Source organism: Littorina saxatilis, linkage group LG2 (assembly GCF_037325665.1).
Source record: "Littorina saxatilis isolate snail1 linkage group LG2, US_GU_Lsax_2.0, whole genome shotgun sequence".
NCBI classification, from domain to species: domain Eukaryota; kingdom Metazoa; phylum Mollusca; class Gastropoda; order Littorinimorpha; family Littorinidae; genus Littorina; species Littorina saxatilis.
The window spans coordinates 55136595-55159639 of record NC_090246.1 but is presented as its reverse complement, the minus strand read 5'-3'; the positions used below and the strand labels follow the sequence as shown (position 1 = coordinate 55159639).

Here is a 23045-nt window from a genome sequence, read left to right as displayed (position 1 = left end):
CCACCACTCAACAGTTTAATACCTTGAAATCGCTCTATTAATGAGTCACCATCGACATACCTTTTCTCAGATATCATAAACTACAGAAGTTGTTCGACGGTTTGCCGGCAGGCTAAGCACACATACCTCCTGACAGAATGACAGTATTGTAATCGTTTACACTGAAGCAGCAAACTTAAACATCGAAGGTTTCGGTAAGAGAAGAAAAGGGAGCACAACATTGAACAAGTAGGCTGTGTGTGTGTGTGTGTGTGTGTGTGTGTGTGTGTGTGTGTGTGTGTGTGTGTGTGGTGTATGTGTGTGCGTGTGTGCGTGTGTGTGCGGCGTGTGGGTGTAAGTAAGTGTGTGTACGCAGTTCTCAGTGTTAGCACTCTGTTTGGTTGTTGTGTTTGAATGAGCTCAAACCAAGATATATCCCTGTGTAATGCACGTGGTTGAAATAAATCTTATGTCTTATGTCTTATTAGGTTGTACTAACCTCAAAGGTTAGCATATCGAAAAGAAACTGAAACTTCATGGACGTCTTTAGTGAACAGGGCGGAGGTGCATGAACCGAAACTAGCTGCGGGGTCTGACTCGAAATCACAACAACCGTCAGTCACAAGTTTCAATCAAGTCAACACTGCAGTTGGCTCCCCGCGTTTGGGTGCATGCTAACTTTCTCGTGCACCTAAGCCCTGTACACTGCATTTGTTTTGACAAACGTGCGAATAATGTTTTCCCAACAGATAAGATTGCTGGTGTTTTTTTCTCTGGGATACGGTAGGTTCGAGCTGAGCCGATATACAATAGTTATATTCAATAATATACTGCACCACAAACGAGAGTACACCCGCATATATGGTGCGACCTTGACCGTCATTGCTCGTGTTTACCTACCAGAGGCACATCATTCAAACTAACTTTACCGGCCATGTATCGAACAACGATAGCAAATTAGCAATATTTCTCGTTTCGCTTTTTTTGCCAAATCTAAAGTTGCTTCCTGTTACTGCGAAGGTCGTTAGGGCTGCCAGCAGGATCATTGGCAGAGATCTCCCCTCTATAGACTCCCTTCACATCCTGCGCATGATGAGGAAATGTAGGTCCATCATGCAGGATCCCACACACCCGGCTGGTCATCTCTTCTAGTCTGCTCTCGGGGCGCAGGCTCAGAACCCTCAGATGCCGTACGGCAAGACTCAGAAACAGTTTCTACCCCCAGGCTGTCCTGGCTTTTAATAACCGGTAAATGAACTCTACAGATTGTGACACGTTTTAGGATGTTCTAGGAGTATGCTTTTAGTAGCTGACATTACATACTGTGATCTATAGAGTGGGTTTTAGTATGGTGACACCACTGTGACGCGATGAAGCCAGACTATGTTTTAGCAGCTGGTTATATTACCGGAATACACATCTAGCATGTTTTAGTAGTTTTAGTCGTCCTGTAACCACTGTGATGTGTTGGAAGAGTTTATTTTTATGTGCTGTTTTAGAGGTATGGAACATGTTCAGTTCTTACAGTAGTTGATAGTGGGGGGGGGGGGATCCTATCTTATTTTGCGTACTTTTATTGTGGGACGGCGGGGGGAGGGGAGGGGGGGAGGGATGTATGTTACCAGTGCGGGAACAGGGGTTGGAGAGGGGGGGGAGTGGTGGGGGGGTCCTAGGGGTTCCGATAGCTCTTAGAGTTTCATAGTTCTCACCATGTCTGTATAGTGTATGTATTAGTTACTGTGATACCAAATTGTCTTACCCATGTATGTATGATGCTATGCGCCAGTGATGTATGAATGCTATTTATTTTTGTTTTTATCACACAGCAAGCTGCTTTCCTCGTGTATTTTTTATGTGGCATTCATGTATTGTACACTTGGCAATAAATTATCTATCTATCTAAGGGTGAAAGACTGAATAACATAATCATGTAATGGTTTTATGATCTCTTCTAAAAAAATATAAAAACGGGGTAATAAGCCTTGCATCTGTATTATGATTTCCAGTTCAATGTTGCCTCAACAAATAATTCAGTGAATATGACTGATTAGCAGCGACGGGCACTGTTTTCAAACGTTTCTTATCAGATTTATTAGAGTTTGGCAATCACGGATCTTGCTCTGTCGGCATAACATACTTATCATTGCGATGTTACCCTAGTGTCAAGCATATTTAGTTGACTGAAGTTGAACGGTAATACAGAACTGGCTTGCAAGCTGTTTCATTGCCAAGACTGCCCCAAGGGATGACTCTTAAACTACGTGTCGGGCTACTGTTGGCATCATTCCTCGGTGGCTTTAAACTGAAACGCTGTCTGTTGAGAAACGCCGATGCTGTGAAACGAAAGGTGGCGGCATTACATGCGCTGAAAGGCGGATCGCTTTCAGCTTAACCGAAAGTAAACTGTAGGTGCTCCGTCTCACTAGAGTCTCGCTGGTTTCAAAACTAACACACAAACAAATTCATTTCATAGAAACACCCTCCTTTAGCTTTGTGTCCCCGCTGCGATGCACGAACAAATTCGAGCGCCTGCTTTCACCGAAACCCCAGCATAAAAGAATGATAGCTGTGTGCACTCGTTGGTATACGGGCGTGTTTTAAAGTGAGCTTGAAGCAGAGGGTGCTAGCAGCGTTTACTATTTTCGCGCTGTTTTAGCCCTGAAAATGAACGTCTTCGTGTTTGTCTTGATGGTAACAGGCCTGCCACATCTGACTGCTTTTAACAACTGCAGTGACTTGGACGTGTATGATGAATACAGAGAGGTAAGAAGAAAATAATTATTTGGTTTGTCTGCTTTTCGAGGGAAGCTGATTAGGTTCTCGGATTTAACCTCAACATGCATACTTCAACTTGTGTTAGAGTCAATTCTTGGAATTGATGCGTAACATGTGTAGCTTGTTGCAATAGCTGCGTGTTAGCTAGACAAGTACGGTTCACTCGAACATTCCTTGTGGGTATAACAAACACTGTAAATCACTTCTGTAAATATTAACCAGTTAGCCAGATTACCAAAGAATAGATATGATCAGATTGTGAAAGAAAGAACTCACTATTGCCTTTCGCACTGCAGTAATTGGCTATATGCCATTTTCTTATCAATGCATTGCAGGTTGCGAGCTGTGTACATCATATAACACAAAAACACAACATGCTATGCTACAAAAACAAGCTCAAGTTCAGGTTCATTTGCTTTAAGTTGTTTATGTGTATATCACAAAACCGCCGTGGACCCACATACAACATATCGAGCACATGTCTTGGTATTTTGAAAGATCGACTTGAAATTATCATAATGCTTCAAGTCTCAAGATCCGTTTCGGGGGGGGGGGGGGGTGGGGATATGCTACAAAAACACACAAAAGATTACTATTTTCTACAGTTCAATAAGCCGTTTAACAAATGTAACACCTCCTAGATTTAGCATCATCCATGTTTACCCAACCACACTCACTGGTTTCCTTAAAGTGAAGACCAAGTACACAATCTCCAATCCAACGTATGTCCAATGAAATACGCGATTTCCTTTTGCCGACAAAGCGGCATATTTCCCTTTATCATAAACGCGTAATATGAACGTTTTCTTATTTTCTATTTTTCAGTATGACGTTTCTTCGTGTACTGAGTATGGAACCGACGGTAAGTAAGAGTTACACATGCATTGGTGTACGTTAGCAATGTGGTACGCGTACAAATCGTTTACGGAATGTAAAAAATTTAGTCTTGTTAGGTTTTTTACGTTTAGTCAAGTTTTGACTAAATGTTTTAACATAGAGGGGGGAATCGAGACGAGGGTCGTGGTGTATGTGTGTGTGTGTGTGTGTGTGTGTGTGTGTGTGTGTGTGTGTGTGTGTGTGTGTGTGTGTGAATAGAATAGAATAGAATAGAATAGAATAATGTTTATTGTCATGAACCAGTAAAGTTATTGACACAACAAACAACAAATAATGCATTATACAATGCTAAAACAATCCGTAACAAATTTGCCAAGACGAACTTGAACTTCGTCTTCTAAGAATAAGTTACTTGGATTTTTGTTAGCATATTTCATATTGATAAAATATATTTATGTGTGTGTGTGTGTGTGTGTGTGTGTGTGTGTGTGTGTGTGTGTGTGTCTGTGTGTGTCTCTGTGTGTGTGTCTCTGTGTGTGTGTAGAGCGATTCAGAGTAAACTACTGGACCGATCTTTATGAAAATTTACATGAGAGTTCCCGGGTATGATATCCCCAGACATTTTTTTTTAATTTTTTCGATAAATGTCTTTGATGACGTCATATCCGACTTTTTGTAAAAGTTGAGGCGGCACTGTCACACCCTCATTTAAAAAAATATTGATTGACATTTTGGCCAAGCAATCTTCGACAAAGGCCGGACTTTGGTATTGCATTTCAGCTTGGAGGCTTAAAAATTAATTAATGACTTTGGTCATTAAAAATCTGAAAATTGTAATTAAATTTTTTTTTATAAAATGATCCAAAAGTACGTTCATCTTATTCTTCATTATTTTCTGATTCCAAAAACATATAAATATGTTATATTCGGATGAAAAACAAGCTCTAAAAATTAAAGATATAAAAATTATGATTCCAAAAACATATAAATATGTTATATTCGGATTAAAAACAAGCTCTGAAAATTAAAAATATAAAAATTATGATTAAAATTAAATTTCCGAAATCGATTTAAAAACAATTTCATCTTATTCCTTGTCGGTTCCTGATTCCAAAAACATATATATATGATATGTTTGGATTAAAAACACGCTCAGAAAGTTAAAACGAAGAGAGGTACAGAAAAGCGTGCTATGCAGCACAGCGCAAACCACTACCGCGCTAAACAGACTCGTTAATTTCACTGCCTTTTGCACGAGCGGCGGACTACGGTCATTGTGAAAAAATGCAGTGCGTTCAGTTTCATTCTGTGAGTTCCACAGCTTGACTAAATGTAGTAATTTCGCCTTACGCGACTTGTTTATTCTTATGTTACTTTTCATCCTCACCTACAAAACCATCATCATCATCATCATCATCATCATCATCATCATCATCATCATCATCATCATCATCATCATCATCCTCATCCTCATCTTCATCCTCATAATCGTAATCATCATGCTGTTGTTGTTATTGTTGTTGTTGTTGTTGTTGCTGTTGCTGTTGTTGTTGTTGTTGTTGTTGTTGTTGTTGTTGCTGTTGCTGTTGTTGTTGTTGTTGTTGTTGTTGTTGATGCGGCTAAGATCTTTCTTGCGCCCAGTTTAACATGGGAAAGGTTACTGTTTCAGTTTGCAAAAACGGAGTTCGCGGTGGCTTTCCTGCCAATCTCACAAAGGGGAAGACAGCGCCAACAGTTCAAGATTTTGAAGTAACTCAATACGGAGAGCAGACATATGAGAACGATATTCTCTATAACGTTTCAGGACTGAATATCAGTTGGAAGGCACCAGACAACGGTACATTCTTTGAAACCTATTCGGTGCTAACAACCTGGGTTTGAACCCCGGGTTCTGCTAGGAATTGATTTTTCATAGACAGTTTTATACAGACTCTTCTCGGATTTTCTACACAGTGGAACATACAACACAGTCACCCCGTAAACTCATATTACCAAAAGCAAGGTTCCCGCGTTCAAATCGTCAAAAAATGACATCGCAGTAAATGGAACATATTTCGCATGTCATTGGAAAGAAAAATCAAATGCATGTGTATCTAAAACAAATGACGTTATGTCATGTTGAACAGTTTAGGTACCGTTGTTTTGCCTCATTAACCGCTAAAACGGCTTCAAAAGCCGTCTCTTATGGCTTCTGAGAAGAATGACACAAGATAGGTGAAGAAAACTGAGCGTTTTGGGTACACATTTAATTGTTCTTGCCAATGACATGCACAACTTGTTCCGTTTAAGTTGATCGGATTTTGTAAAAATTGTATGGCGGAAGCCTTGCTTTCGTTAATTTAATGTTAGGGGTGTCTTTGTTGTGGGTTCCCCTGTACAGAATCTACCGTTGTATGTACAATCAATCTATTTGCTGAATATGGGCCTTTCCACTTCATGTATAACTGGTTTTTGCTTTAAATAAACTGCATCACCACAACGATCTGCACGTAAACTTATTTGTACTGGTGACGGGTACAATAGAATCAATCGACTTGAATACAAAATAGACCCAAACACATTTTTAGATATTGACAAGACAGCCAAGAAGATTACAATATCAAGCTTTACGCAGTTAGCTCATATATAGTGTAAAACCGTTCTTTTACATCTGTTTCAGAGAGTTTGAATCTCCTGAAAGGATTCTACCTGAGAATAAACCTAGTAGGAAGTGGAGCTGTTAACTGCATCCTCTTAGACTTGCAAAGTTTTAATATGACTTCCAATACCGTGAGTAGAAATTCTGTATTTCTTTACACCCTTGTTTCCATTGTCCTTCTCTTGTTTATGTGTGCTCATCCCCTCCTATCCGTTTTTTTCTCCTTTGTTCCTTCCAGCCGAGAGCAGAGTGGCGCAGTGGTTAGAGCGCTTGCCTCTCACGCTGGAGGTCGTGGTTCGTCCCCCACTCGGGGACAAATACAAATACCCGATTTTTCCGAGCGCTCTCCAGTCCACCCAGCTGGAAATGGGTACCTGACCCTATTCAGGGCCGGGGAAGGCAAAGGCAGCGAGGGAGAGGAGATGGGCACCGCCCTCATAAAAAGCTGGCCCCCAGAAAAGTGGAGATCTCTAACATCTCTCTCCCCTACGACCAGATGGTTATGGGAATACCTTTACCTTTACCTTCCTTCCAGCCATGATGTGCCTTGATTATTATATGCCAAGCCTGATTCAACGTTTTCGTCTTTTTGTTTTCTCTTCTGCTTTGCCGTTGATTTTTCGTAAGTTTATGCATTCAATTGGAAGGATTTACACGTTAAAAGCCTTACAGATTTATGGTGATTTACAAGATGGTTTACACAAGAAAGAAGGTATCCTGAAAGTATGTGTTTTGTGGAGGGCTTTACAAGCAAATACTATGTCTCACATCACAAGAAAGACATTCATTAGCGAATCAGTTTGAACATGAGCAGATTAAAGTCTCCTCATATCATTTGTGGTTTTTTTTACATTGGGCATTGTGCTCATTCCAAAACACATGCTGTTATTTTCTTGTTCTGTTTTTCTTGTCTTTGTTGCTTTTGGTTTTTGTTTAAATGTGCTTTTTTACGTTTAAAGATAACAACATTGGCGTTTTTTGTGTGGTCAGACTGCTTGTTTCCTAGAAAAAGTCATGAAATTGCATTAACGTATCATAAAAGATCTAGAGTTTAAGGCATTTGAATGAAAGTGTGGGTACTCATGCACCCATGAAGTACAGTAACAGGATATTTACAGGATAAATAGAAAATGGTGTATAATTAGCTCACCGATGCAGTCACTTAGAGAAAGATTAATAATCCAAAGACGAGAAAGATAGTTTATGGAACGTTACATTTTGGACAAAACGAATTATTCACTAGAATATCGACCTATCGTCGGTCTTTGATTTGGACAAACAAGATACACAACACCCACATAATAATGAAATGTGGCTTAAGATTTTGCTTCTTAAAAGATTGCAGAAAGCATTTTTTCTGAGAGGATGTCATGGTGTGGGTTTTTATTTCATATCGAAGCTTCCCTTTAATAAGATCTAATGTTTTGATTGCAGAACAAGCCATTGAGTTTTTCCTACACCTTGATTCCTCCGGAGTTAACGCTAGTTGGTCTGTGTCAAGTCAGTCTCTTCAGTCTTCCACCCACTTCTAGTGGTAAAAAAAAAGCCATAACCTGTCGGCCATCACGTAGTACGCCAATTTTTAAACTTCTGTAATTTCTGTAATTTCCCATTTAATGTGAATGTATGTCTCTGGAATTTTCAGAAGAAGAGTGTATGTTAGCTATGAAACTTGTATCTCTCTGCAAAATGTACTCTTCCCTCAAAAATCACAATTTAAGTTTTGTTTGGTTGTCAGGCTGTCGATCATCATTTATATTATATATTATTCTTTTTAAATTTATTCAAGTCTGTGTGTCTGTGTGTGTATGTGTAGAGCGATTCAGACAAAACTACTGGTCCGATCTTCATAAAACTTGACATGAAAGTTCCTGGGTATGATATGCCCAGAAATATTTCTCATTTTTTCACTAAATGTCTTTGGTGACGTTATATCCGGCTTTTTGTGATTGTTGAGGCGGCACTGTCACCCCCTCATTTTTTAACCAAATTGATTGAAATTTTGTACAAGCAAAGTTTGACTCAGTCCAGACTTTGGGATTGCATTTCAGCTCAGAAGCTTAAAAATTAGTTAATCAGTTTGCTCATTAAAGTTGTCATTAAAACATCTGTGCATTGTATTTCTCGTTTTCTCCTGAATTCAAAAATATATAGATATGTTTTGTTTACTTGAAAAACTCGCTCAGAATTAAAACAAAATAGGTCGAGTATGCTTCGCGGAGACAAGCGCGACCCGTCTCGGTCTTCGGGGAAGTTTAGCCGAGGCTATCTGAATGTAGTCTCGGCGATGACTGTTTTTTTTAGTTGATCTTTTAATTTGATACCTACAGATTGTGTTTTTATATCGCTTCTCACGACTTGTTTACTCTTTAGTACAAATGTTGTCAGTGTCTGCATGCAATGTTGGCATGCATCTAACAAAATGTGTGTCCCTATTGTGCCTGTTTTCTTTTCCTCATCGTTTTTATTTTTTCATTTATTTTTTTAGTTTTTGCTGTTTTCTGATTGTTTGTTTGTTTGTTTGTTTGTTTGTTTGACTGAATTAATTAATATGAATTTATCTAGCACGAGTCCTGCACACAAGCACCACCTCTACAAAGACACACACTCCTCCCGGAGTTACCACACCTGCCCTTACCGACAATGGTACCAGAACTGAACCGATTCCTACGGTGGATACCAACGAACCCGAACAGAGTTCTTCTGCAGTGCATACCAGCACATCTACACACAACACTTCTACAGCCGATGAGACAACAGTTACATGGAGATCTGTTTCAACAGACTCAGCTACAGAGAGATCCCCCACAGCGAATTCTTCCACACTTGAACAGAGTCCCTCTGCTGCTGATGCCGATGTGATTGTACCTGCTGTCCTTGTTCCCCTCGTGGTACTGGTAGGGGTGGTCCTGGGCATCTACCTGTGTAGGCACCGGCAGGATGTTGTCCAAACCTGTAAGCGAGAAAAAAAAACACACACACACACACGCACGCACGCACGCACGCACGCACACACACACACACACACACACTCTCACACACACACACACACACACACACACACACACACACACAAAAACACACTAACATACTCACACATGCACGCAAGCACGCACGCACACACATTCTTGCACCTTATTACAGACATAAAAATGAGCACGGGTATTAACTCGGACAGGCTCTCTTCAAAGCTCATACCAGACACCTTGAAATGAAACATTGCGATATAGGTTCAGTGGTATATCTCTATAAAGGAATTTGATCGGGATTTAAAGTATAGCCAATGTTTCTTGCTTTTACCCGCTGTCCCATGGTGGGCAGCTCAGATTACTGATAAGTTTTAACGAATTTATATCAATTTTGAGTTTGAATTTGATTTTGTTCCCCTCAGTTAACATACCTACATATATTCTTGATGCACTTGCACAACCATCTCTCACCTCTTCCCTGCAACTCCTCTGTAATAACAGGTCGCAACATGATGCATAAAGAGGATGATGTGTTCTCGCACAGTCCGGAAGCCACAAGCCAGAACCTTTTCTCCACAGCTCCAGCAGGTACGGGAGGTAAGAGGGAGGGGGAGAGAGTGAGAGAGAGAGAGAGAGAGAGAGAGAGAGAGAGAGAGAGAGAGAGAGAGAGAGAGAGAGAGAGAGAGAGAGAGAGAGAGAGAGAGAGAGAGAGAGAGAGGGGGATGGATATCTTGAAAGTCCCTTCATACTATTTGAATGGGAGAGAGAGAGAGAGAGACAAAACAAGACAAGACAAGACAAAATCGTTATTATCGAGGGTGATAGATAAGCAAGAATATATGGGTTTGTTTGTTTTTTACATCAAGCCCTCGCCCTAAGATAGGGTCAACAGGAACAGAAAACAATATAATCAAAGAACTGAATAACTAGTATTTTTAGACAGACAGAGACAGAAAGACTGACAGAAAGACAGATTGACAAACAGACAGATTGAGACAGAGAGAGAGAGAGAGAGAGAGAGAGAGAGAGAGAGAGAGAGAGAGAGAGAGAGAGAGAAACACAGACAGACAGACAGACAGAGACAGACAGACAGACAGACTGACAGAAAGACAGATTGACAGACATGCAGATTAAGACAGAGTGCGAAGGAGAGAGATACTCAGGCGGTTTAGTATGGTAAGATGTTAAGCAAACTGTTTTTTAGTGTTGGTATTTGATATATATATATATATATATATATATATATATATCAATTCGGGAGGGAGGGAGGGGGGTATATGTCTAATAAATCTAGTCACTAGCACTCACTAAACTTTTCATTAACAACAATCAAAAGGTTAGCTTCATAGCAAGCACTTATACGTGATTATAATTATGTGTTTTATACATGTCATAAGAGCAAAATGAATGATTGAGACCTGGCAGGATAAAAGTCCAGAAGGTCCGGCATGAGAGGCTTCGTTTGAACAAATTATTACTCAGCAGAATGTAGTCATCGTACATTTACAGAAAGTTATCATTTCAAGCGTACTAGAAATGTTCTAGTCTCCTTTCCTTGCCTTCTTCATTTGATTGGGTTATGTTTTGCTTTGTTGTCTTTTATCTTGCTTTGCCTTTTGGTCTTTTGTTTGATTTTGTGTTTTGGGTTGCATACAGGACTGATATTGCCCCAGATAAGCCGAAAGACGGTTCTCCTGCTGGCCTCAGAGGACCACAAGTACTTCAGCCAGGCCCTGAACAATTTCTTCACCTTCCTCACGCTCCACTGCCAGTGTGACGTCATCTTTGCACCGGAACACCTGGCTGACGTACGCAAGACGGATAACAGTTATATCTGGCTGTCTGGAAAGATTGACCAAGCCGACTTTGTCATCATCGTCACCTCTGAAGTATGTCATCGTTTATGACGTATTGTAAACTAACATGACTAAAAACATACAATAAAACAAACATATCACCCAAAAAAGCAAATATGATGGTTACTGTTATGTTTCTATTCGTGGTTACGCTTTTCTTCAACCCTTATATCAATTTATCTTATGCATATAAATAAACAGAAGAAAACAACAAGAAGCGAAAGAAAAAATATTAATGTATGATTCATAGCCTGAAAATCGACAACAGAAAAGCTTAACCAAATACTAAACATGCGATGCTGAGAGCAGACGTTTCTCTCTTAGAGGCCACTACCGGTTGTACATTTTATGCAAAACATAAGAACAAGCATAAAACACTTCCAGTTCAATGTGTAGTCCTTGACAAATGATCTGCTGTTTTATTTCAGGCAGCTTTCCGCCTTTATCAAGCCTCGCAAAACGGAATGGTGTACAGACAGGCAGGCTTTGGTCCGGAGGGGGACCTGTTCACACCAGGAATCAAGCACATCTGTGGCAAGATCACCAATGGCGAAGACGTTTCCAATGCGATGATGGTTCATTTTGACCACACCTCCACCACATATCGTCTTCCAATCTCAGCTTTGCCACCATCTTCCTACCTTCTGCCGAGCCGCTTGAAATCCTTTCTGCACCATGTCCATGGTTTGGATGAAAACTCCATGGACTTGTCCAGGGTGAGATGAAAAAGTCTTTGTTTGTCATTGTCCTCCGAACGCTCCTGGACAAGACAAATGTCAGAATGAACCCCAAAGGGATAATTCCTTATTTGGCCGAAATGTGACGGAAGCTTACAACTGTCTTCTTCGAAAGAAGTCATGGTAGAGAATGGGGTCTGAGTCTGGAAAATTGAGCAAATTAAAAAAAACATTGTTGTTTCTTTGATCCCATTACCCTGAATGAGAATGTGTATATTTTGATCTCAACCAATCCATATCTTCAAAATAATGGGCCGCAAAGGGCTGTTTTCACAAAGAAAGGATGAGCATTCAGCCGTTTCTCGATATGTGCCTTTTTAAAACAAGCCGCAGTGTCAATTAGCACGCATCAGTGTCAGGTAAATGGATGGTAGATCAATAGACTTAAAAATTCAAAGATGGGTCTGTCTTTTTTCAGGTGAATCTGCCACTGCTCGGCAATGTGGAGGAGCTGGAAGGAGGGAAGGAATGGCTTACAGCAGTGCATGAGTCTCGCACTTTTGAACAGGACCATCCCGACTGGTTCGAAGAAAAGTTTGGCAGACCTGTGGATAGAACCTATTCAGGAAAAATAGTCGACAGCCTTCCCGTCCATGGGCTGAGCTACAAACGCACACCAAGCTTCTTTGAAGAGAACAATTACTGGAACCTTCAGCGCCGTCTGTCGTCGGTGTCTACCCAGGCAGAAAAGGCTTTTCGTCGGCCAACAGCCGCGGTTGCGGCGAAGAACCCTAGCGTTGCCTACACTGAAAGTGATTTTATCCCACCCTCTGTATTTGACACAAACAGCATTTATACTGTACCATACTCGGACTTTACCGCGTCAGAAAGGCCACCTGAGGTAGATGATACATGCAGAGTTAGCCACAAGTTTGAAATGATCAATGAGCGCTACGAACAAATCCTCTGCCAGGAGAAGGAACAGGGTCAGGATCCGGTCTCTCAGAAACAAACACTTATAGCAGGTGGTCAGACTGAAATCCCTTCTGCATTTCAGAACCCTTCATACTCAGCTGCTCAGGAATGCAGCATTGAAGTCCAGAATCATGACAGAGATGTTGATTACTTGAGCGTGTCATCTGTTCAAAGTGTTTAGTTTGATATATCTCAGTATTCTAGAAATCCAGAATCACAAGGGCTTCTGTGGAAAATGTTTTCGTCTGATGTCATTCACACTAAAATGTCGCAGCAAATGATACAATTTGTCAATGATTAGCATGTGTGTGTCCTTGTGACTGTGCCAGCCAGACTTCAGAGCACATCCTCAAGGCGTGTCCTATTTTCCGGACTTTATTGATGGGTACGGAGACCCAACTGCAAGAAAATCTATTCGACCAGAGACCTTAAACTGGAGATGAGAGAACTGTTTGACCTGCAAGCAGGACTGACAACTTCCCCTGTCTGCGAACGACAGAATAAAGAAGAAGAATGAAGAGAATTAAACCAAATGAAACTAAACCACGAGAAGAAAAATGTATCTGAAAAGCAAGCCATTTTGTTGTTGTTGTTGTTGTTGTTGTTGTTGTTGTTGTTGCTGTTGTTGTTGGTGGTGGTGGAGGTGGTGGTGGTGGTGGTGGTGTAAGCTTCTGTTCATAAATAAGCCCTCATGCAGACGTCTTTCAAATTGTGTGACAAAACATTAGAGGAAGCAGCAAAAGGGAAAGAGTTGCCCAAGTCTCGTGATAAATGACTTGTTCTCCGCTTGAAATGTAAGGATTTGCCATGACCAAGTGTAAGATGAATCTTTGCACACAACGCATCCTCTCCAAGTGAAACAATAACTCTGATCAGTACATTGCAGTAGTCTCCTTCCTGTTTGTAACTGACCACCTTATGTTACGGTGTGTGTGTGTGTGTGTGTGTGTGTGTGTGTGTGTGTGTGTGTGTGTGTGTGTGTGTGTGTGTGTGCGCAAAACTATGCAGAACGAGGGATGTCGTATGTGTTTTCTAACAAGTTGATTTTTATGGCAATGAAAGCAACCTTTCGTGTCAGAGCCTTCAATGTTATAAAGCCAGTTAACGCTCTTGCGAGTAAAACCCAAGGACTTAAAATCGCACAGTGTATGGACACATCACTAAATGTGAAGTGGCACTGGTTGTGTGCCTGTTCAGCTTTGGCGTTTGTTCGTGTTCCCCTCCAAAGCCAACCCTCACGCACCAACCCACCCCATCCATCTACTTCTCACTCCTACGCCTGTCAATCATTGTTCAGATCAGAGCGTTATTATTGACCTGTTTTTTCCACTCATGACCGAATTATTTCAAGCCACGAAGTGGTTGTTGTTCTCGGTAACGGTCATTAACCGAACAGAGCTACAAAGCTTCAATATCGACGATATTTCTGTAAATACAGGCAGGGATGTTGCTGCAATCTATCTCTTTGAACAGCAAAAGTACCGAAAGAAATATAACAGTTACTGCTATTTTCGAAAGTTTTAGGCAGTTTTAGGCAGTCCTTGACATGGCCAAGCTCCCGCAATGAAGGCGACGTTTTTGGCGATTTGAAATGAGTTTCTGTGTTTCGGCAACAACCGACGCCAAACGACATCCTTGTACACGTCGTTGTTGTTGTTGTTGTTGTTGTTGTTGTTGTTGTTGTTGTTGTTGTTGTTGATCTTGTTCTTGTTCTTGTTGTTGTGTACGTATGTACATAAGTGCCCTGTATCAGAAAAAAAGTAAAGAGGGAAACTGTGAGTGAATGACATTTCCAATTTTAGATTCGTATTTGACATTCCCGTCTTGCCTTTCCTACTTCCCCTATTGCATTGTGCTTTTCCAGTGGTATATGTTTCCTTTCTGTGAAGTCAACATACGATTTGAACCCTTGTCATCTTGTTTTTGGGGAGTGCATTTTCTTCACACAGAGAAAGGCATTTATTGCCAACAGCTTTTGTTAATATGCCCTTTTACATGCATATCATGTGCCAAATATGTTTGCTCTGCTTAAATTTGTAATAAAACAAAAAAGGTTTTCTTTCCTCGTTCACACCTGTAAACGAGCGCGCGCTCGCACGCGTATGCATTAGTGTGTGTGTGTGTGTGTGTGTGTGTGTGTGTGTGTGTGTGTGTGTGTGTGTGTGTGTGTGTGTGTGCCCCCGTTTTCACAGGTTTGGTTGCCTAAATCACCATAAGGCAACCATCCACACGTGGATGGCAACCTAAACTCTGGATGACAACCTAATTGTGTGGATGGTCGCTTCATTTAACACCGTTAAATTGACTTTTTTGACGGAAAGAATGTCATAACAATGTTCAAAATGACATTCTTTCCGTCCTCTATAGGCGACGAAATAGGTCAAATTTTGTGCATTTTTTAGTGCAAAATTCTTCGATGCCGGAGCGAGTACTGCACCCAGTGCTGTTGTAGTGCAAGTGCACTAGAAAGGCACTACACCCAGTGCCGCCTCTTAGGTAACCATCCACACTTTAGGTATGTGTGTGTGCGTGTGTGTGTGTGTGTGTGTGTGTGTGTGTGTGTGTGTGTTGCATTTGAGCCGATTTTAACACGGGAACCTCTCGTGTGACGGTCGGTTTCAACCAGTTTTTGCTGCCAACGCAAAGTGAAGTGGTTCAACTTTCAAAACATTCTGCAAAAGTGCACATCCTGGTTCGTCATGCACCGTCGCCGCCATCAAGTGGTGCTAGCGCAATGACAAGCGAACGGAAATGTGATCATTCATAACGAGCCAAACGCCGCTTGGCTTAAATGAACATTATTTCTCCCGTAAACGATCATATTCAACACCGCAGATCTCTTCATGCTTTTGCATATCTTTAACTTCAAATCGTCCCAATTATAATACAACAAGAATAATTATCATCATAATGATTAAACTTGCTTATAATTATAGCGCTATTCAACGCCAGACGGTACTCTCGAAGAGCATTGGACATTAAAATTCAACAATTCACCCACACAAATCACTGATTATACGTACAGTTAAAAATCACAGCACTTAAGTCTTGCATGAAAGCATAAAGATCTCAACAGAATAAAGATTTAACACAGACTTTAGAGTTACAAACAAAACAGCCTGGCTTCTTCCTGTGCATCATGAGATTTTGCCGTTGAAGTAATTGTGCTAGAGGGACACATAGTGTGGGTAAACTCTGCCTCATTAATTTAAGCAACAAAGTCCTACTACTTTGCACAGAAAGCAGCAACGCTCAAGTTTTGACTAAATGTTTTAACATAGAGGGGGGAATCGAGACGAGGGTCGTGGTGTATGTGTCTGTGTGTGCGTGTGTGTGTGTGTAGAGCGATTCAGAGTAAACTACTGGACCGATCTTTATGAAATTTGACATGAGAGTTCCTGGGAATGATATCCCCGGATGTTTTTTTCTTTTTTTCGATAAATGTCTTTGATGACGTCATATCCGGCTTTTTGTAAAAGTTGAGGCGGCACTGTCACACCCTCATTTTTCAATTACATTTATTGACATTTTGGCCAAGCAATCTTCGACGAAGGCCGGACTTCGGTATTGCATTTCAGCTTGGTGGCTTAAAATGAATTAATGACTTTGGTCGTTAAAAATCTTAAAATTGTAATTAATTTCTTTTTTTATAAAACGATCCAAATTTACGTTCATCTTATTCTTCATCATTTTCTGATTTCAAAAACATATAAATATGTTATATTTGGATTAAAAACAAGCTCTGAAAATTAAAAATATAAAAATTATGATCAAAATCAAATTTCCGAAATCGATTTAAAAACAATTTCATCTTATTCCTTGTCGGTTCCTGATTCCAAAAACATATAGATATGATATGTTTGGATTAAAAACACGCTCAGAAAGTTAAAACAAGTCGCGTAAGGCGAAAATACAATATTTAGTCAAGTAGCTGTCGAACTCACAGAATGAAACTCATGAACGCAATGCCATTTTACTCGTAGCATCGTCAGGCCACCGCTCATGGCAAAGGCAGTGAAATTGACAAGAAGAGCGGGGTAGTAGTTGCGCTAAGAAGGATAGCACGATTTTCTGTACCTCTCTTTGTTTTAACTTTCTGAGCGTGTTTTTAATCCAAACATATCATATCTATATGTTTTTGGAATCAGGAACCGACAAGGAATAAGATGAAAGTGTTTTTAAATTGATTTGGACAATTTAATTTTGATAATAATGTTTATATATTTAATTTTCAGAGCTTGTTTTTAATCCGAATATAACATATTTATATGTTTTTGGAATCAGCAAATGATGGAGAATAAGATAAACGTAAATTTGGATCGTTTTATAAATTTTTATTTTTTTTTACAATTTTCCGATTTTTAATGACCAAAGTCATTAATTAATTTTTAAGCCACCAAGCTGAAATGCAATACCGAACCCCGGGCTTCGTCGAAGATTACTTGACCAAAATTTGAACCAATTTGGTTGAAAAATGAGGGCGTGACAGTGCCGCCTCAACTTTCACGAAAAGCCGGATATGACGTCATCAAAGACATTTATCAAAAAAATGAAAAAAACGTTCGGGGATTTCATACCCAGGAACTCTCATGTCAAATTTCATAAAGATCGGTCCAGTAGTTTAGTCTGAATCGCTCTACACACACACACACACACACACACACGCACGCACGCACACACGCACGCACATACACCACGACCCTCGTTTCGATTCCCCCTCGATGTTAAAATATTTAGTCAAAACTTGACTAAATATAATGAAGAGAGGTACAGAAAAGCGTGCTATGCTATGCAGCACAGCGAAACCACTACCGCGCTAAACAGTCTCGTCAGTTTTACTGCGTTTTGAACGAGCGGCGGACTACGGTCATTGTGAAAAAAATGCAGTGCGTTCACTTTCATTCTGTGAGTTCCACAGCTTGACTAAATGTAGTAATTTCGCCTTACGCGACTTGTTGTTATGTGTCCAAGTGAAAGCTATGATGCTCTCATGGAAACCTGAATTTGAAAGAGAGAAAAAGACATCCGTTTTGTACATCCCTCATGCTGTCTACAACTAACATTCTCCTTCTGACAAAAAGAAGACGCATAAAACCATTATACTGTTAACCTCATAAAATTGATTTGCAGTAAACATCGTTTGGAAACAGCTCCAGATGGAAACATGTTTTTGTACGCGGAAAGTGTGCTGGATTTGGAGTAAGGATGAAAATCTCATGTTAATTTCAATGCTTCTTCTTAATTTTCTCTGTTACCTACAGACTGATTTTTACATAGCTTTCATTTACCGACTGCTTGTGTTGCCTATATTTAGTTATTTGGTTTTATTCCCCCCTCTGCTTCTTCACCTCTGTAAACTTGTAGAGCTAGTTATTTTTCGATAAACACCCAGCAACCAAACAACCCTGAATCCTCGATAGCGCAATGGGTTGAGAAGCTGTTCTGCGTCGGTACTACTTTTGCTACTGAAAAGTTTCGAACGCTCTAATGTACGAAGTATACATCTCTGGAGCAAAGAATACAAACATACCGCATTTAAATTAACAACTACAGGCTTGAACACATGAATCTCCATATAAAATCCATGAGTTTGGTTGTTTTCTGAATCTAGGTCTGCTGTGCACAAACGTTCATCACAAGCAAATTCCCAAGGCAAGTAACTCTCATACTTTGTCTAGCGACAAGAGTAGTTCCCCTTTCAAATTTCTTTTCACTCAGTTTCTTCGACAACAGATTGCAATCCGACGGTCAGTTTTCAACAATATTTCATTTAATAAACAGATCACACGCAACCAAATGCACACATCTCATCAATTTAAACAACATAAAGCGGTTTCATACACTATTTTCCCTAGAAAACTGAACTTCATACAGTTTTTAACGTTGGAACACGGGTGCAAAAGTTCGTCTGCTGGTCCCATTTGACGAAAGAACACTATCCTAAGCGATACCAAAACATATACAGAACACACAATATCTGCCTTTTCCGCCACAGCAGAATAACAGCATATCTGTGTACTTGATTTTAGTCCAAAATAGGAAAACTGACAAGAAGTGTTAACAGAATGGAATGATTTGCACGGAACTATACAACCGCGCATTAATCGATCGCCTGCGCAGGTTGACTGGTTGAGTAAATAAGATTCGATCAAACTTTCGCAAAAAAACTCCTCTTTTCTTTGAATAACTGAAGAAAGGAGGAATAAAGAGGTTACACACCTCGTCTCAGTGATTATAAAAAAATAATGGTCTCAGTTCGCGGTCATGAAAAAGCTCGCTAAAGCTCGCATTTTTCATGATCCGCTAACTTCGACCATTATTTTTAATAATCACTGAGACTCGGCATGTAACCTCTACTTATTCCCCCCTCTGCTTCTTTGCCTCTGTAAACTTGTAGGGGTAGTTATTTTTCGATAATGACCCAGCAACCAAACAAATAACGACCCAGCAACAGCCTGAATCCTCGATAGTGCAATGGGTTGAGAAGCTGTTCTGTTTCGGTACTACTTTTTGCGACTGAAAAGTTCCGAACGCTCTAATGTACGAAGTATACATCTCTGGAGCAAACAATACAAACATACCGCATTTAAATTAACAACTACAGGCCTGAACACATGAATCTCCATATAAAATCCATGAGTTCGGTTGTTTTCTGAATCTAGATCAGACGTTCATCACAAGCAATTTCCCAAGGCAAGTAACTCATACTTTGTCTAGCGACAAGAGTAGTTCCCCTTCTTTTCACTCAGTTTCTTCAACAACAGACTGCAATCCGACGGTCAGTTTTCAACAATATTTCATTTAATAAACAGATCACACGCAACCAAATGCACACATCTCATCAATTTAAACAACATAAAGCGGTTTCATACACTATTTTCCCCAGAAAACTTAACTTCATACAGTTTTTAACGTTGGAACACGGGTGCAAAAGTTCGTCTGCTAGTCCCATTTGACGAAAGAACATTTTTCTAACCGATACCAAAACATATACAGAACACACACTATCTGCCTTTGCCGCCACAGCAGAATAACAGCATATCTGTGTACTTGATTTTAGTCCAAAATAGGAAAACTGACAAGAAGTGTTAACAGAATGGAATGATTTGCACGGAACTATACAACCGCGCATTAATCGATCGCCTGCGCAGGTTGACTGGTTGAGTGAATAGGATTCGATCAAACTTTCGCAAAAAACCTCCTCTTTTCTTTGAATAACTGAAGAAAGGAGGAATAAAGAGGTTACACACCTCGTCTCAGTGATTATCAAAAATAATGGTCTCAGTTCGCGGTCATGAAAAAGCTCGCTAAAGCTCGCATTTTTCATGATCCGCTAACTTCGACCATTATTTTTGATAATCACTGAGACTCGGCATGTAACCTCTACATATTTACCTCCCTTTGTTTCTTGTTATTGTCCTTCGCGCTTTGTCTGGCGTGCTAATAGTTATCTCTTCTATACTACCGAGACAACCTTTAACAGTTTTTGTCTTTGTGTGTCACTTCGTAAAACCACGGTCTTGATCAAAGCCTAAGGACTAAGGAGAATGAGGAACATAATTATATTAAGCTTGCGACGATCATCCGTTTCTTGAGGATGAAAATCGTTTGTTTATGTCAATGCTTGTCATTCTTCCGTGTGCTAGTGGACTAGTTCCGCATAACTCTCACCGACTGTTAATGTTTTCTATATTTAGGTCACTTACTTCCCTTTGCTTCTAAGCTCCTGTCATTAGCACTGTGTCTCACTTGGTCATGATCTGTGTATCGCGTGCAAAGTTAAATTAATGTGTGTCAGGGTAGTCTGTTGCATGGCGCTTCTTGGGGCACGTCTTAACCTTTGCTTCTTCCTTGTCCTGTGTGTCGATGTGGGTTATTCCGTGTTTTATTGGTATGTTCCTTGTTCCGTCACCCTCCATCCAATCACCGCCGCCCTACTCTCTCTGTCTTTCTCTGTCTCTCTCTTTCGGTCTCTCTCTGTTGAAATGTCTTTTTAATTGTTTGACATGTTAATCATGTAAATTGTATTGTAGTTAACTTAACTTCTTTTTACATTTAGTCAAGTTTTGACTAAATGTTTTAACATATGAGAGGGAATCGAGACGAGGGTCGTGGTGTATGTGTGTGTGTGTGTCTGTCTGTCTGTGCGTGTGTGTGTGTAGAGCGATTCAGACCAAACTACTGGACCGATCTTTATGAAATTTGACATGAGAGTTCCTGGGAATGATATCCCCGGATGTTTTTTTTCTTTTTTCCCATAAATACTTTTGATGACGTCATATCCGGCTTTTTGTAAAAGTTGAGGCGGCACTGTCACACCCTCATTTTTCAATCAAATTGATTGACATTTTTGTAAAGCAATCTTCGACGAAGGCCGGACTTCGGTATTGCATTTCAGCTTGGTGGCTTAAAAATTAATTAATGACTTTGGTCATTAAAAATCTGAAAATTGTAATAATTTTTTTTTTATATAAAACGATCCAAATTTACGTTCATCTTATTCTACATCATTTCCTGATTCCAAAAACATATAAATATGTTATATTTGGATTAAAAACAAGCTCTGAAAATTAAAAATATAAAAATTATGATCAAAATTAAATTTCCGAAATCGATTTAAAAACAATTTCATCTTATTCCTTGTCGGTTCCTGATTCCAAAAACATATAGATATGATATGTTTGGATTAAAAACACGCTCAGAAAGTTAAAACGAAGAGAGGTACAGAAAAGCGTGCTATGCAGCACAGCGAAACCACTACCGCGCTGAACAGGCTCGTCAGTTTCACTCCGTTTTGCACAAGCGGCGGACTACGGTCATTGTGAAAAAATGCAGTGCGTTCAGTTTCATTCTGTGAGTTCCACAGCTTGACTAAATGTAGTAATTTCGCCTTACGCGACTTGTTGTTATTAATCGAGTTACCCTCAATGGGCGAGGGCCGGATGAAAAAAAGCATGTATACATAGAGAATACTACATGATTTGCTGTGTCGTACCAGATTTACACGAGGTTTTTTTTTAAATATTGAACTGCAAGCGAAAGCAAACTGTTCACTATTTGAAAAAGCAACGAGTGTAAATCTGGTCCGACACAGCAAGCCATGTAGAATTCTCTTTATCCTACATAATGTACTTACGTGTAGTTTACTGAAAATGTGCTGCAGTCGAGGCAGCTAAATTGAAGACGCTTGTTTTGGAACCTCGATCTCTTCAGTAAAGCCTCGTGCAATCTATTACGTCAAAGCAAAGAAACGTCACTTTGAAAGTGTGGCGTGACGTATTAAAACGTTAGTTCTAAGGATTCATGGAGGGTAATTAGCGAGCGCAAATCTTGTTTCTATAATGACGTTTGTCTCGGTGACTTTGGCACCATAAGCAGTGGAAAAACAGGTCCCTGTCAGACTTGCTTGACAAGACCTCATTTACATGATATACACACGTGTGGTTTGCACGATTATTATCTCACGGGTGTCTCTCTCACATAATTATGTAGGATAAATTTGCTTATTCTGTTAATGTTACCCTCGAAAATAAAATTCAATCAATCAATCTCTCTCTCCCCGTGTCTCTCTCACTCTCTCTCTCTCTCTTTCTGTTTATCTTTGTCTATCGCTCTCTCTTTTTCTCTCTGTGTCTCTCTCTCTGACTCTCTGACTCTCTCTCTATCTCTCTCTTTCTCTGTATCTCTCTCTCCCTCTCTCTCTCTCTCTCTCTCTCTCTCTCTCTCTCTCTCTCTCTCTTTCTCTCTCTCTTGCTCTTTCAATCCCAACATACTCCCCTCTACTACCACCACAATCCACTGCTCTTATCCCCCACCCCTATCCCCCACCCCTCCACCAACACAAACATCACAACACCACCGCCACCAACTCCAAAAGGTGTGTCGCTCTTTTTCTTGTTAACCTTAGGTGCAAATGTCTTGAGGCAATCAAAACAATCTTTGCCCTATCCACCGTTGGTATTGAATTGCTATCGCGTGATATTATCGTGTGTTTTGATTGGTCTAGTTAACTATTGACACACATGTTACAAGGTACATTAATGTTCCTTGACTTTCCTCTGTACTAAAACACCCACACACAGACACACACACACACACACACACACACACACACACACACACACCACACACACACACACACACACACACACACACACACCACACACACACACACGCAATGTCAGTTGTCCAAGGAAAATGTATTTTCCGTGAGTGTTACCTGTAGTGTATTATGAATGTCCACTTGTTACTTCAGGCCAATAAAAATGATGCTCACAGAGTTAAAGTGCACAGAAATAAAAACATGAATCAAACTGCCGACCACAAAAGTAGTGTCAAT

The 23045-nt window shown here is 40.2% G+C and overlaps 1 protein-coding gene across 5 annotated transcripts; it reads left to right on the top strand.

The window, feature by feature from the left end:
- The first annotated feature begins 2473 nt into the window (after positions 1-2473).
- Positions 2474-14764, top strand: LOC138959293 (uncharacterized). Of its 5 annotated transcripts, none has more exons than XM_070330703.1 (10): positions 2474-2742; positions 3580-3616; positions 5261-5428; positions 6251-6360; positions 7664-7799; positions 8795-9184; positions 9700-9786; positions 10855-11087; positions 11483-11770; positions 12210-14764. In XM_070330703.1, exons 1-10 carry the CDS (start codon positions 2644-2646, stop codon positions 12885-12887), a joined length of 2226 nt encoding a protein of 741 aa, XP_070186804.1. In that variant the 5' UTR covers positions 2474-2643; the 3' UTR covers positions 12888-14764. The 5 variants fall into 5 exon arrangements, with proteins under 5 accessions (XP_070186804.1, XP_070186805.1, XP_070186803.1 ...); XM_070330704.1 differs by having other exon boundaries at positions 2477-2742; positions 7664-7763; positions 9700-9795; XM_070330702.1 differs by having other exon boundaries at positions 2479-2742; positions 9700-9795.
- The last annotated feature ends 8281 nt before the right edge of the window (positions 14765-23045 follow it).